The 15,254-nt window shown below is 35.1% G+C and overlaps 2 protein-coding genes across 4 annotated transcripts; one reads left to right on the forward strand and one right to left on the reverse strand.

Moving 5' to 3' along the window:
- Positions 1-2,221: 2,221 nt before the first annotated feature.
- Positions 2,222-6,127, reverse strand: LOC129273241 (triple QxxK/R motif-containing protein-like). Its single transcript, XM_054910269.2, has 3 exons — positions 5,739-6,127; positions 4,693-4,844; positions 2,222-4,310 (listed from the first exon to the last, which is right to left on the reverse strand). Exons 2-3 carry the CDS (start codon positions 4,840-4,842, stop codon positions 4,224-4,226), a joined length of 237 nt encoding a protein of 78 aa, XP_054766244.1. The 5' UTR covers positions 4,843-4,844; positions 5,739-6,127; the 3' UTR covers positions 2,222-4,223.
- LOC129254490 (malonate--CoA ligase ACSF3, mitochondrial-like) lies at positions 5,839-14,954 on the forward strand. Of its 3 annotated transcripts, none has more exons than XM_064114430.1 (6): positions 5,839-6,167; positions 8,427-9,402; positions 9,948-10,102; positions 10,596-10,741; positions 11,187-11,405; positions 12,060-14,954. In XM_064114430.1, exons 2-6 carry the CDS (start codon positions 8,452-8,454, stop codon positions 12,425-12,427), a joined length of 1,839 nt encoding a protein of 612 aa, XP_063970500.1. In that variant the 5' UTR covers positions 5,839-6,167; positions 8,427-8,451; the 3' UTR covers positions 12,428-14,954. The 3 variants fall into 3 exon arrangements, with proteins under 3 accessions (XP_063970500.1, XP_063970505.1, XP_063970494.1); XM_064114435.1 differs by having other exon boundaries at positions 5,839-5,999; XM_064114424.1 differs by having other exon boundaries at positions 5,839-5,994.
- The last annotated feature ends 300 nt before the right edge of the window (positions 14,955-15,254 follow it).

Genomic DNA, 15,254 nt, shown 5'->3' on the forward strand with positions numbered 1-15,254 from the left:
TTTTGTATGAATAAGCAATCTATGCTGACCAAAATGTCTGTGATACCGTTTCTATGATAAACACTATGCAAAATATTAAATTGATTCCATTTTGTTCTTCTTTCGTGATATTTCTATAAAATAGTAGAATAAAAAAGGTTTAATTGTTAAAAGTGTACTGTCACAATAACAAGTTTGAACTTTTGAAATCGAATGTTCATAGAAAGGTGGGGCATTTTCAAAAGTGTTTGGGGGCATATTTATGGGTATAATAGATAATTAGCCTATCAAACAATAATTAATGTTCGTGTGTGTCTTAAGTGCTGAATAAAAAAAATCATTCACCTAAAAAAAAAATCATTCATATATATATATATATATATCACGATAAAAATGGGGATGATACAGCTATAAAGGTAAATTTGGGTGAAACATTGAGAGAAACAGCTTTTCATATTATGTCATACTTGCCCCGCCCGGGAACTGGGTCCGTTGGTGGCTGGTGCGCGTTCAGGGTGAAAAATGACCCGAAATATGGTCCGATATGACTCAGATAATTATGTTTACATCAGACCATATTCTGATTCATTTTATTCAGGATTTTCTCGAGTGAAGGAGGCGCCATTTTACTTTTATTCTTAAAGGACAAGTCCACCCCAACAAAAAGTTGATTTGAATGAAAAGAGAAAAATCCAACAATCATAACACTGAAAATTTCATCAGAATTGGACGTAAAATAAGAAAGTTATGACACTTTAAATTTTTCCTCAATTTCACAAAACAGTAATTACATGCACATCCTGGTGAGTATGCAAATGAGGAGACTGATGACGTCATCCACTCACTATTTCTTTTGTATTTTGTTATATGAAATAGGGAATATTCTATTTTCTCCTCATTGTCAAGTGAAACAACGATTAATTTCTCTCTGAACATGTGGAATGAGTATTGTTTAATACTATATGATTCAGTCAAGTTGGTCCTTATTGTCAGATCTATAAAAAATGAAATATTGTATAATTCAAACAATAAAACAAAAGAAATAGTGAGTGAGGGACATCATCGACTGTCTAATTTGAGTTGTGCATAAATCACTGTTTTGTGAAAAATAAGCACAAATTTCGAGTGTCATAACTTTCTTATTTTACATCTGATTTTGATGAATTTTTCAGCGTTTTGCTAGTTTGATTTTTTCTCTATTTATTCAAATCAACATTTTTCTGGGGTGGACTTGACCTTTAAACGGGACACTCTAATCATGTTTTGTAAATCCCGGTGTAAATCATGAAAAGGATGAGTAATTCGGTATCTTCCTATATTGATAATGCGAGCGCGAAGCCTGAGCAGATTTTTTTTATGTATTCTGAGCTGAAACTAGATAATTTACGTACGTTTTAAATAAAGAAGCTGCGTATCTCAATAAACATGATCTGTTCATTCTAAATACATTTCTTTTATTATGAAAATCAATAATGCGAGAATGAAGCGCGAACTTAAAAAACGATACTTCGATCTGAAAGAGTCAATTCAAGCACTACTTCAAGCACTGTGTACAGGTGTAGAGAAATTATGAAGTGGATAAAGATCTCAGATAAGAAATGATGCGAGCTCGAAGCTTTATTATTTTGACCGAGACATATATTTTGTCATCATCTAAAAATAATGGCTATATCTCTTCCTAAGTGCTATATGAAATTGTAGATATTTCATTCCGAAAAAAGGACAATTTGATTATTAGGAATTCATGAAAATTTAATCTTATTTATTAATCTAATCAGCCTATAACGAGAGCGCGCGAAATTTTAAGCACTTTTGTCATTATGAATAGAATGTGAGCGCTAATCGAGAGCCGAAATATTTTTTGAATTGCCATGAAAAGGGGATTTTCAGTAGTTTGTTAGAATTCATATATATTTTTTTAATTGCCATTAAAAGGGGATTTCCAGTAGTTTGTTTGAATTCATCCTATTCAAGTCTGGTTGTCAAAACGTATATCAGCTGGCGCATGTTAATCAATCGGTGAGTTATGTATAATAACTCACCAATCAAAATGCGAGCGCGCAGCGCTTGCTGATGCGTTTTTACAATCAGACCTGAAAAGGGATTTTTGAGAACTTTATGGAAAACAAGGAGAGAATTTCAATAGGTACTAACTTGACATATCAAATATTGCGAGCGCATGGCGCGAGCTGAAAATGGTAATATTCAGACCATAAAACAGACATTTTACAGAGCACTTATTAGAAATCAATTTCTAAATCAAACAAATCAGCAAATCAGAGAATTTAATTGAAATCCAAAACACAGAGGGAGGGATATTCCATGGTCTCAACATAAGGCACAATAATTTATTAATACCTGTACATACAAAATATATAACAAAAAGGTGTATTTATAACTCATACCTTAAAGTTCACCCTGACAAAAACTTTATTGTAAAAATAGCAGAAAAAATAATATGAAATATTACCAAAAGTTACAGGAAAATCCATCAAAGAATAAAAAAGTTATTAGAATTTCAATTATTTGATTTGTGACGTCATATACGAGCAGCTTTCCTAAATATGATCGTATGGTAAAAAAATCAATGAAATGTCATTTTCTCAGAAAAGTGAAAATGGTTTTTATGGTACCTTCAGTATATCTTTACACAAATCATTTCACACACACTCCTAAAAAGAAAATAAAAAACAAGACGTCACAAACCATTGAAAAATGAAATTTATGCATTAATACTTAACACATGGGGCAGCTGCTTGTTTGACGTCACACATCAAAAATGTCATATTCTTATTGCTTTCTTCATATTTAAAGGATTTTCCTCAAACCATCACCTTTATTTTTTTCTGCTATTTTTACAACAAACTTTTGGTCAGGGTAAACTTCCCCTTTAAGATTGTAATCATGATAAGATTCTGATCATATCAAATATTACAACAGTATACAATGATGAGTTCTATTATTGCTTCATAGATCAAAACATTAGAAATCAGTAAAGAGATGAGCACTGAATTATCCATATCATTATAAGTCATTGGTAATGACATGAACTCACCTAATAAAAAATTATATTCTGCTTTTATCAACATATACAGTATGAAAACCGTGCGAGGCATTTTATGTTGAGTTTTCACTTTAGACTTAAGTTTATACTGGAGGTCTTTCAAGTTTGTGCCCCTTGACCAAAAAAGGAGGCCTTGACCAAAATTTGATAAAATTTGAGGCATATATTTGCGCATCACATTATTACACTGGAATGTCATTAAAGAATAAAGAGCTTACAGATTTATTATTTCCCGTCGTAGGTTGTATGCACATTGTTCCAACAATGAGCAGTCAAGTCATTCAAATGGCTCGGCCATCAGCATTGCTTTTTGCATCCAACCAGGCAACCGTTTAATACCTGGGTGAAGAGTGGCAATTAGGTGTAGATTGACCCCTTGACAAAGGATGTTGGTGCCATGGTGGAATTTCATTTCTTTCTCATTACAAGGCGAGAAGCAGAATCATCCACCATGAACTTGGATGTTTTTTTAATTATGATAGTAGCTGTTTCATACTGTTCTCAAGACTTCATTGATACAGGGAGTTCCTGATTGATTAGCTTTAAATTTCACAAACTGGCCAAAGATGTGCAATCAATTCCCTTGATGCAGTATTCTCCTCCTTATTCAAGCTGATTTCCCCAAATCAGAAGACTCTGCATCAAGGATGATAAATCTAGAACTCACTATAATTGTAATCCCCAGGAACACCAAACCATATACCATATAATGACTGAATGAATCCCATGACCGGGGTAATAATATATCTGTAAAGCGCTTAGACACGTCGTTCCGATGTATTAAGCGCTATATAAAAAAGGATTATTATTATTATTATTACCACAGTTTAGATCTTCTATTGTACATTCTTCTAGTCTACAATCTTTTCAAAGTACTATTTCAATACTACTGCTTTCAATGATAATTTCCGTCCCTGGTCATTTTGTTGTTTATGCAAGACTATGAAGACTCTTTATCATACCGGTATTTATTGGAATGGTAGTAAGTTGTGCCAAACTGAAGAATGAAAATCTATCACATCTTGCAAATTCTTCCAGCTTCACTGCTCTGGAAAGCGATCCTCCATATTCACACAACATCAAGTTTGAAAGTGAGATCCACTCACCAATCTTGAGTTTGAGATCATAGTACAAAATATCAAGTCAATATGGAAGTTGTGCTAAAAATGTACTGTTCATGTCAATCCTTGGGTGTGATTTGAAAATAGAAGAGGGCGTAAATCAACATCACTGCTGCTAGTAATGACAAAATCACGAGAAGAGACTCCTGAAAATGAAAAAGAAAAAGGTCTGACTATCTTTTGAACAGTGATATCTTATTTTATAAAAGTATGCTAGGTAAAGATAATTTCTTTTAATACTGAGCACTCAACCTAATTTGGTTATACATTCTCCTCTTCCCCTTTCCCCTCCTTCTTTTCTTCTTCCTCTCCTTCACTTCCATGGTTGTGGTTGATTAAAAAAAATACTTATTGGTACTACAGTACATATATTGACTAGTTTCAGACTATCATTGACGACTTCTTCTGTACATGGAATAATCATTTTCTTCTATGCCGTTCTGTTTAAAATGAAATTTTCCTAATATTGTAAAATATGGTAAGTACTTCTATGTAATAAAAGACTAGATCTATTAACAGATTCTTTACCTGAAATCCAAATCCTCCTTTCCTGATCTGTGCCTCATTTTTCATTCTTTTGACATCCTTCTTTGTTCTCTTCTGTTCCTGTTTTCCAATACTCTTCCTGTACTGATCAACAGACAGGTGTGCTCTTTGAGATGCATCTTTCTTCCCCATCCCTGCTGGAGAAATGTTAAAATATATTCAACAAAGACATATTACGCATGCCGGTACATGAAAGAAAATCTGGGTCTTTGACCTTGTCATTTTTTTTTTACTAATACTACATTTATTCAGTCTGGGGAGCGTTTCATGAAAGGACTTGTCAGACATTTTATCTGACAAGTCCCATTTGATCCGACAGTACTATAGTAACAGTGCCTCTCAGCCAATCAGAATCAAGGAAAGATGTCAGATCTGACAACTTGTCAGACAAAAATGTTGATGAAACGGTCCCCTGGTCTAACATTAGTTACGATTAGACAGGAATAACCATCGTTTCTGGGGATTTACTTAGCAGTTTCTGACATTTTTATATCATCCCCTGCCATGATGTATTGGTGAGTGGAGCCAACATGGTTCAGCAGAACAACCAACTTACAAAGACTCTGAAGCTTTTTTTTTGTCTAATTTATGATATCATAGCGTCATACTTTTCATGATACTTTTCACTTAATTGACAAAAATTCATCATGATTGAGACTGTCCCTCTGTGTGAATTGCTAATTCTAGTACGACTACGAGTATAATCCATCAAACATAGGGAAAAATTATCATAAAAAGTATGACAAAATTCATTGAATCACCAAAGATTACCAAAATAGTCTCAATCATGATGTTTTTTGTCAATTAAGTTGGTTAATTAAGTAGTAGATCTAGTACTACGTGGCAACAAGTAAAACGTTACATAGAATTGAGTTAGTGGTGCAACAGTTAAACTGCAAATATAATTAAGACCGTCGTCTGCTGCATCAAAACAATATTTTAATCATTAATTATTTACACGTAGAAAATTAAAAATCGTGTATAAACTACTAAATCTATACATAGATATACGATGAACTATTACATACCTCTTAATGTTTTTCAGAAATTGAAAAATATGACAATTCTACACCTCTGTCATTCTCTTTCCTAACGCCTCCTCACCTTCCGCATCAAGCTCTTATCATATCATCGATCATCAACAACTAAGTTTGTTTCAGGCCAGGCAGTAGATCAAGAGTGATGAAATGAAAGCAGTTTTACTTTTAGTTGACTTTACTCCGATTTCTGTTTTCGTTTCGTAAAATATCAGAAGTTAATCAAGAGCCAGTCTAAAGCAGTCAGGTACGGTATGTAATACTGTGCGATCTGGGAGACTGTGAACTTTGATTATGATGTTCTTTGTCAGTTTGTGGCTCAGGGAATCGGAGCGGATCTCCGCCCCCGAGATTGGCTCTCGGCCGTGGCCCGTGGTTCCCTCAACCTCCGGCTCCGCGTGATCCTGGCGCAGTTTGGAGGTGTGTCCGAACAGGTCGTGATTGACTCGTGTAGCCTAACTCTCCGGACAATCGATTTCAAACAGCCATTTAAAAAATTTTGCAGGCAAAGTTTCTACAATTTTAAAGTGCAGTTGAAAAAGTATGATCGTGAGGCAATAATATAGAGAACTTATGACGATTACAATAGGCCTAACATCGATCATGCCTAACGACAACATTATTATTTCAATCATAGTTTTTGTTTATAAATCCAAAAAGTCAAAGATAAAGAGGAGGCCTCGATAGACAGACCGTGACTGTAGAATAGTGAGACCACCACATCTCATTTTGAAACCATTCACCTGGCGTGCATTAAGATTAATTAAATATTTTCACAGATACCGGTATGATGCTTAGTTAGAATTGCATTGGTTGATGAGGGGTAGTTCTAACCTTACGTCATGGACACCCAATCTCCCATCCTACTTTAATTGGGGGTAGCTACTAGCTTGGAGGCTCCTAGCAGAAGTAGTCTAATTATCATTCACTTATGAGGTAACGTGAGCTTATTATGTTTGGGGTTGGATCGGATGAACAGAAATAAATCCTGCCACAACTCATTATGTTATTGTTAGTCAAACTTCATTATTTTTTAAACCTGATGTTAGAAATAATGTACACAAGACTTTGATTGAACTTTTTATTTTGTTAACAATGTTGATCTCCAATTTCTCCATGTCAAAATGTGACACTCCTAACATAAAGTTGCAGTCAAAATGATGCTTTGAAGCTTGTAACTTTTCTGTAGAAATTCTAGAAATGCTTCCAATCTTTCTGTGCAAATTATTCTTATTCCAAACTATGAAAGAATATTCTAGATAAAAAAAACCTTACATTGAGTAGTTGATGTGTTGCTAATGTCTAACTCTAAATTAGTCATAGTTTTGGTGGCAAATTTGAAGAATTTATATTTTGCTTGGCATTGAAGATGTTGAAGCTCCTCCAAAATTTAATGCAGCACATAATCCTAATTGTTCTAGAGGAGGCCCCAACTTTTTGTGACATCCGGGTTCTCTTTGACCTTTGGTCATATTATAATGAGGTGAATTATTTTGACAACGAATCTTCACAATAAAAAATTATGCTATTAATATCATGATTCAGTCATATATATGTCTTGTATTAGTATGCACACATTGTATTTGCGGAGAATCACATTGCATTTTGGAAAATAAGAATCTAAAGTGTTCAAAAGTACATGTGCACTCGATAGGCCAAGCAAAGCCATGATAGATAGCGAATTTGTTGATTTTGTTGATTTTAAAGGACAAGTTCACCCCCAACAAAAAGTTGATTTGAATAAAAAGAGAAAAATCCATCAAGCATTAACACTGAAAATTTCATCAAAATCAGATGTAAAATAAGAAAGTTATGACATTTTAAAGTTTTGCTTAATTTCACAAAACAGTTATACATGTATGCACATCCTGGCTGGTATGCAAATGAGGAGACTATGAAGTCATCCACTCACTATTTCTTTTGTATTTTATTATATGAAATATGAAATATTCTAATTTTCTCCTCATTGTCGAGTGATACAACAATTCCTCCCTGAACATATGAAATTAGCATTGTTTAATAATATATGAATCAGTCAAGTTGGTCCTTATTGTCAAATCTATAGAAAATGAAATATTGTATAATTCAAACAATAAAAACCAAAAGAAAAAGTGATGGACATCATCGACTGACTCACCTACATGTAGTTGTGCATATCACTGTTTTGTGAAAAATAAGCGAAACTTTCTTATTTTACATCCGATTTTGATGAAATTTTCAGCACTATGCTAGTTTGATTTTTCTCTATTATTTCAAGTCAGCATTTTCCTTGGGTGGACTTGACGTTTAAATATTATATCCTGAGTTCCTGACAGGTGATTTTCAGTTAAATAGGGCATCACAAATCCCGGGTTGTTATGCCTTTGTGTGAATCATGTATGCAAGATGTGCATAGTAAAGGCATATGGGAGCTTTGTATTTATTAATGATAACTGACCCTACCAATATAAGAGGCTCCATACTGAAATATAAAAAATGTTGGTCATACATATAGGATCAATGGTCTAAATACACCAGTGATGATAATGAGGCTCATTTTTTAAATTACATTATGCTTTGATTTTTAAGAATCACTTGATCTCGGTTCATGAATGTAGCCGGTGAGAGTTGTACTTCGTGTATTGTTTACAAACTTAAGGATTTTTATTTCATTTCATTTTCTCTTCTCTTTCCTTACAGGCATCTATAGGCAAGATCCCCCATCATGAGGATGTATACAGGCATCCTGTTACCATGGAAACACATCATATCACATGTGAGACCAGTGTTTCCAAAGAGATACTCATCTGGAGGGAGATCAACCAGGACTCCTTTCATCCAAGCAATCAAAGAGAGATATGGAGATCGAACAGCATTAGTTGACACTCATCAGACATACACTTATAGAGATATCTTAAGCTGGAGTATGGTTCTATCGAGACACATTCTCTCCAATACCAAAAGAGATGAAGCGCTTGCAAGGCGAGGGTCAAAGGTCATACTGAACGGTGAGAGAGTAGCATTCCTGTGTCCCAACGATGCATCGTATACGATTACCCAATGGGGTGTTTGGATGAGCGGTGGGATGGCTGTTCCTCTATGCAAGTCACATCCAGAGTCGGAGTTAGAATACATCATCCAGGATTCGCAGAGCTCCCTGGTGGTAACAACTAAAGAATTCTCGCAGAAGATCATACCTATCGTTGAAAGACACATGATCAATTACATGGTTATAGACAATCAGGCTTTCCATACTCCAGAACAGGGTGATGGAGTTGATAGGGAAACTCGGGTCGGGGTACAGGAAGAGCCACTCCTGCAAAGAGAAGATGCTATTGGGGACAATCTTTCCATCATGACATTCAATCACCACACCGATGATTTAATCCCAATGAATAGCCTAACTGAGAAGTGGAAGCAAATACGTTGGAAGAATCGTGGCGCCATGCTGATCTACACGAGTGGTACGACAGGGCGACCCAAGGGTGTCTTGATGACCTTTGGTGCTCTTCAAGCTCAGATTCAGATGATGATATCAGCCTGGGATTGGACGTCCAGTGATGTTATTCTTCATGTTTTGCCATTACATCATGTTCATGGTGTGGTTAATGTTTTAGCGTGTCCTCTATGGTCGGGTGCTACGTGTGTCATGCTTCCCAACTTTGACGCAGAAAAGGTAACAATGATGTAGAATTCTTAAACAATTCTTTAAAGAGAAGGATCTCGCAAATGTCCTTGGAAGCCTTGTCTTGGATAAAGATTTGGCTTGTGTGAGATCTACATTAGGAGGACTTTCCTTAGGACTTTCCTTGTTATCTGTGCTTTTAAGAGTTTTCTCTTAATTTACTTACTAATACTGTGTTGAGAATTCTATCTCTGAGGTGGACTTCTCCAGTACTCGTAAAATAATATTATCCCACTTTTTGATATCTCTAATACCTTGTAAAAAGCAATACAAGGAGAAAAAGGAGAATACAATGTTTTCAAGAATAGGAAATGGCATGAACAAATATATTTTAAGAATAGAATTTTTCAAGGTGTGATCAGTTTCGAGCACTTGTCATGAAGAAGACAACTATTTTGACAATAATTTTGACTATTTTTTCATTCTTGTTGGTGGTGATGCGCTATTTGTAATATATGTGCTTTATAAAAAAAGCTACATATATTGTTTATCGCTAGTCAACCAATGTTTTCTTGTTTCGCTTCATTGTTTGACAGGTTTGGCAAATGCTCCTTGAAGACCATACACCTAGGGTGAATGTCTTCATGGCGGTACCTACTGTCTATGTCAAGCTTCTAGATTTCTATCAACTCAAGTACACCACGCCAAAGGTTCAAGCTTTCATTAGAGCAACATTGAAAGAAAAGATGAGGTAAGTTACCCCCCCAAAAAAAAAAAATGGAAGGATGATTTGAATAGATACCGGTAATGAATTTGAGGAAATCAAAGTCTGTAAATTTCAAACTGACCTTGTGAACTTCCAGAGTAGATGCTCTCTCTCATTCCCCTCAATTAAATGTAAATATCCAAACATAGTCCTGACAATTAGAGTGTTGGTTGTACAGACAACAATCTCAATTATTCAATGATTTCAAGTTTTCGTGAAGTTTTTTGTGAATAATTTCAGTTAGTAATGGATTTAGATAGGAGGGGGAGGGGGGTTCATCTTTTTTTCCTGCACTCTCTATAGTTTGGTAAGTTTCTTTAATTATACTTCAAATCTATTTCCACTACATCCAAAATGTTTTGAGTGTTAATTCTTAAATTTACAGGAATGTTAGAACAACAATTGATATCATGTTATCTCAGCAATAAATGATTTTATTTTTGAGAGAATTATTAATAATCTTGCAACTTTCTTTTAGATTGATGGTGTCTGGTTCGGCTGCATTGCCTCAACCTATTATGGATGAATGGGAGAAAGTATCGGGTCATAGATTACTAGAAAGATACGGGATGACGGAACTTGGTATGGCTCTTACCAATCCACTCATCGGAGAAAGAAAACCAGGTAGCCGGGCTTCTAAGGAAGTTTGCTGATTGATGTCAGTTGATTTGATGAGTTGAAATATTTGGAAAAAGAGAGAAAAAGGAGGTTTCGGATTAGAGATTGACTTTATTCTTTGATTGATTTCCATCTCCTTAAAAGCAAAGATATTCATCATTCATTTTCTAAACTTGCATTTCCTTCTTTAAGAATAGACATATGTTCTGATTGTCGGATGGAATTGTGGAAACAACTGCCTCAGCTGATTTGGATATCTTTTAATGATAATGTCCCTAAGACTTATGTGGTGAGATTTTGGAATTGTGAAAATGATCTGAAATTTAATGGATTTTGTTGTGAATCACAGGCACTGCACTCATTGTTATCTGAACGAGTTTTCCCTTTTTTCAAATCTGAAAATGTTTCTCAATCATTTTAAATAGAATCATTGTAATTGTGTGTCTAACAGGTGCAGTAGGGAATCCCTTCCCAACCGTTGAGGTGCGAATCATGTCCTCCACCAACCAAGTCATTGCCAGGGGCAACTGCTTTCACAGTGAGGTCGTACCAGGGTTCGAAGGTCAACCGGGTGACCTGCAGGTCAAAGGTCCAGCTGTTTTCAAAGAATATTGGAATAGACCTGATGATACGAAGGACAGTTTTACTGACGATGGTTGGTTCATGACTGGTAAGTTTAATTGTTTTGTCACTGTCTCAATGAGTGCTCTTAAAGTCTATGTCAAGTTTTGGTTGGGTGCCTAGTCAAAAGGACTTTTTTCTTTTTGTGTTTTATATGATACTTCTTCTCAAGCATTGAGACTTTCAGGATATAATAATCTTTGTCTGTAACTTCCTGATATCCAATCACTATATTTTTAAGATGCAGTTCAAAGTGCGATTTTCAAATAGAAATAAAGATATAACTGTGGTGTTACATACCTAAAAAAAAAAATTCAAAATTTTACAAAGAATCAAGAAGTGAAAAAAAAAAAATGGCCACTATGCTTTTGTGATATTGGAATATTAGATGTTATAAATCACATAAATCACATTTGGACCCTTAACCATTTGAAGCTTTCTAAAGGTTTTAACGTATTGAATACCGTTTGATTTCAGTACAATGCACATTTTACTTATACTGTACTACTGCCTCAGTTATCTTGGGCTTAGAGCTACATGAAGAAAATGAATTAACCTATTTTTGAATGAATAAGATTCTTTGATTTCTATTGTCATGATATGTATGATAATTTTCCCTCTAAATGTAAGTGAAAAAAAGATAACATAGGAATCCCAATTTATTGATGAATGAATGATTGTTTGATATTGCTGATTCAAACAGGAGACACGGCATGCTTGGATGATGGTGTGTTCAGGATCTTGGGAAGATCATCGGTGGATATCATCAAGTCCGGAGGCTACAAGATCAGCGCCCTCGATGTTGAAAGACATCTCCTCTCCCATCCCATGATCGCCGAGGTTGCTGTGGTAGGTCTCCCAGACATCACTTGGGGTCAGAGGGTCACTGCCATAGTAACGTTAAAGGCAGGTCAAAGGTTAAGTCTTGGAGAACTTAGGAATTGGGGGAAGGATAAGCTGCCATCGTATCAGATTCCTACAGAGTTGAAGATCATAGAGGAAATACCGAGGAACGCGATGGGGAAGGTTAATAAGAAGCAATTAGTATCTCAATTATTTGGGATTGAATGAATAGAAATTCAATGGGGTAAATTGCAGTATACTCCTCAGGGATTGGTGATTGGGCAAGCCGGAATCTTTGTTGACTTTGGTAATCGTAGGTTTGTAAAGTACTTAAAGAGTTTATTACATTGTGATAAGCATTACATGACATTCAGACAGATTTTTATATGTCAAAACATCTTGCTTTGAGATTTACTGTATTAGAAAATGGTGCTCGCAAAGTTTATCAAACACATCTAACATTCAGTTACATGAATGATGAATGTGAAAAAAAAGTCATTGAAAAGTTGTAGAGAAAATAGACTTGTGAGCATAATAGACACGACTTGAAATCAAATGACCATAACTTTTTTTATCTCTTTCTAATCAAGAGAATCCCTGCGAAATTAGGGATTGATTGATGTGTATACCTTGATTTAGTACTAATGAAGCCTTTAGATCTGAATTTTATCATAAAGTAAATATTTCAGATCAGTTTTTAATTCAATTATTATTATTATTTGTTTGGCGTCACCTGTGCCTGGGAGGCGAAAAGCGAACTGAATCACTATGACCCGCAGGTCTCTCCTCCCGATATAACCGATTGGGGGGAATGCAGGTGGACCACTACACCGGGATTTCCCCCTACTCTTATACGAATAGTGCAGACACCGGGATTTCCCCCTACTCTTATACGAATAGTGCAGTGGGTTCTTAACGTGCAAAGGTGGTGACGCTCCTCTACACGGGGCCTCTATTTAACGTCCTATCCGAAGGACGGAGTGTTTTCCATTGTAACATAGCCTGCATCTATGAAACATGGGAGAGACGTTTACACACAACGCACTGGCTTCAGTCATCCACCCGGGGTGGACTCGAACCCACGATCTTTGGTTCGACGGGCAGACGCGTTACTGACTGAGCCAACACCGCTCTCATTCATTCATCAGTAAGAGATCACCATGATGTGTAAAAGACATGACACCCTAAACGTGACACGACTTAAAAGCATTCAATTACAAATGTAAAGCTTATGTCAGTAATTTTAGTCCTACCCGTACCATAAACATCTATGAAATTAATTCTGAAGTTAAATGTAGAATAAATCTATTCAAACATTGCAATCCCCCCCCCAAAAAAAAAAGTAGAAAATTTGCAAAAAGACATTTGCATTTTTGGAAGAGAGGTATGCCTAAATTTACTTTAAATATATTTAGATACCACTCAAATTAAATAGCTTGATGAGTTTGATTAATTGATACTAAATTTGTCACTTTAGCACCACACATATTGTTTGAGTTATTACAGAGGAAGGGTAACACTTTTTTTTTAATTATTTTTTTTTGTTTGGGGGGGGGGGTAGGGGGACTTACCCAGAAGCTCTTTAATATGGAGTCTTTGACTCTGTAATGTAATGTGGTTTGGATTAATATCGCCCTTGTATTTTTATTTTTGTATCAAGAAAACTTTGGCCATTTGCAGCTGCATGTATAAAAGCATTTTCTAAACAAAAGTGTGTGTGTTGGTAGGGTTTGATTTCAAATCAAAAGGATTAATTAAAAAAAGAAATTTAAAAAAGTTTCAAGTAATTCTGTAAAATCTGTTGAGGTGAATTGCCAGGAAGATAGTAGTCCATAGGAATTGGAGGTGACACTTAGTAAGTCGTATCTCTTTGGATGAACATGAGGATCGTATGGAATTTCATTATTTATACAAACTTGTGCTTCATTTTTCAACATGTTAAATCTGGATTTAACTTGTTGTTATGGCATGATAGTGAGCTCTGTGCTCCATTATAGTCTCAAAGAATCGAAAGTCTTGCCAAGGCCAATCAAATTTGCAGTTTCATGTGCATGGCATTCACCATGCCCAATATTAGCCAATCAGAATCATTGTTGCAAGGGTGGGAGTGATCACAAATTAAGCTGAACAAAGGCTTAAAAAAGAGCTCGGCCTCCCATATATTTTTTGTACAGAGGAGAGCTAAAATTAGCTTCAATTAAGCTGAAAATCAAAAGCAAATATAGCTGAAATAGCTTAAAAGCTAAAATCTCTTACCCCTGGTATTGGAGGAAACTTACAAATGATTGCAAACTTCGGGGCCAACATACTCATTCTTTGAAATGAAGTATGTCAAAACTAATTTGAATCAATAATTACTTGTTTATATAAGCTTTGGCGATTTTTTTTTTATTCTTGAGGAGTCTTCCAAGATGTACTTTGATATTAATATGTGCAATTATGAGATCATGATGTGAAAACAGGATATTATTATTATATTATTATGTATTAAATACATGTCATTAATTAAAAATGTTATCTGTTCAGTGTCATTTTTGTTCTCTAGCAATAAGTGATGACTTACATAGTATCAAACAGATAATTGTGAAATGAGACATCACTGTATTAAAAAAAAAATTGAGAAGGAACCGAGTTAAGCTAGAATTTAATCCTCTTTCATACTTTTGTCATTAACCCATCAAACCCTGCATGTATGCCCAAGATAATGTGGGGTAAGGTATCTGGTAAATGTGCATTATATTGAAATCAAATTGCAATCAATCAGTACATGATAGAATGAATATGTGAATTCAGTTATTCAATGTTGGTATGCGATTATTAAGAAATGCATCCCACTTGTGCATAATTTGCACTGATTTATTTTCTTACAACCATTCGTCAAGGTGATTGGAATCGCAACTTATTCATGATGCCATTTTGTTCGTGTTTGATCTTGTAAATTTATTTTGGGAGGTCAGATATTTTACAGATGAAAAGTTTTAGTGAGATTAATTTCGGGATGGTTGACTGTAAAGTATTTACAAGTTGGCTATTATTATCACCATCTCCTTATCCT

Source organism: Lytechinus pictus, chromosome 2 (assembly GCF_037042905.1).
Source record: "Lytechinus pictus isolate F3 Inbred chromosome 2, Lp3.0, whole genome shotgun sequence".
NCBI classification, from domain to species: Eukaryota; Metazoa; Echinodermata; class Echinoidea; order Temnopleuroida; family Toxopneustidae; genus Lytechinus; species Lytechinus pictus.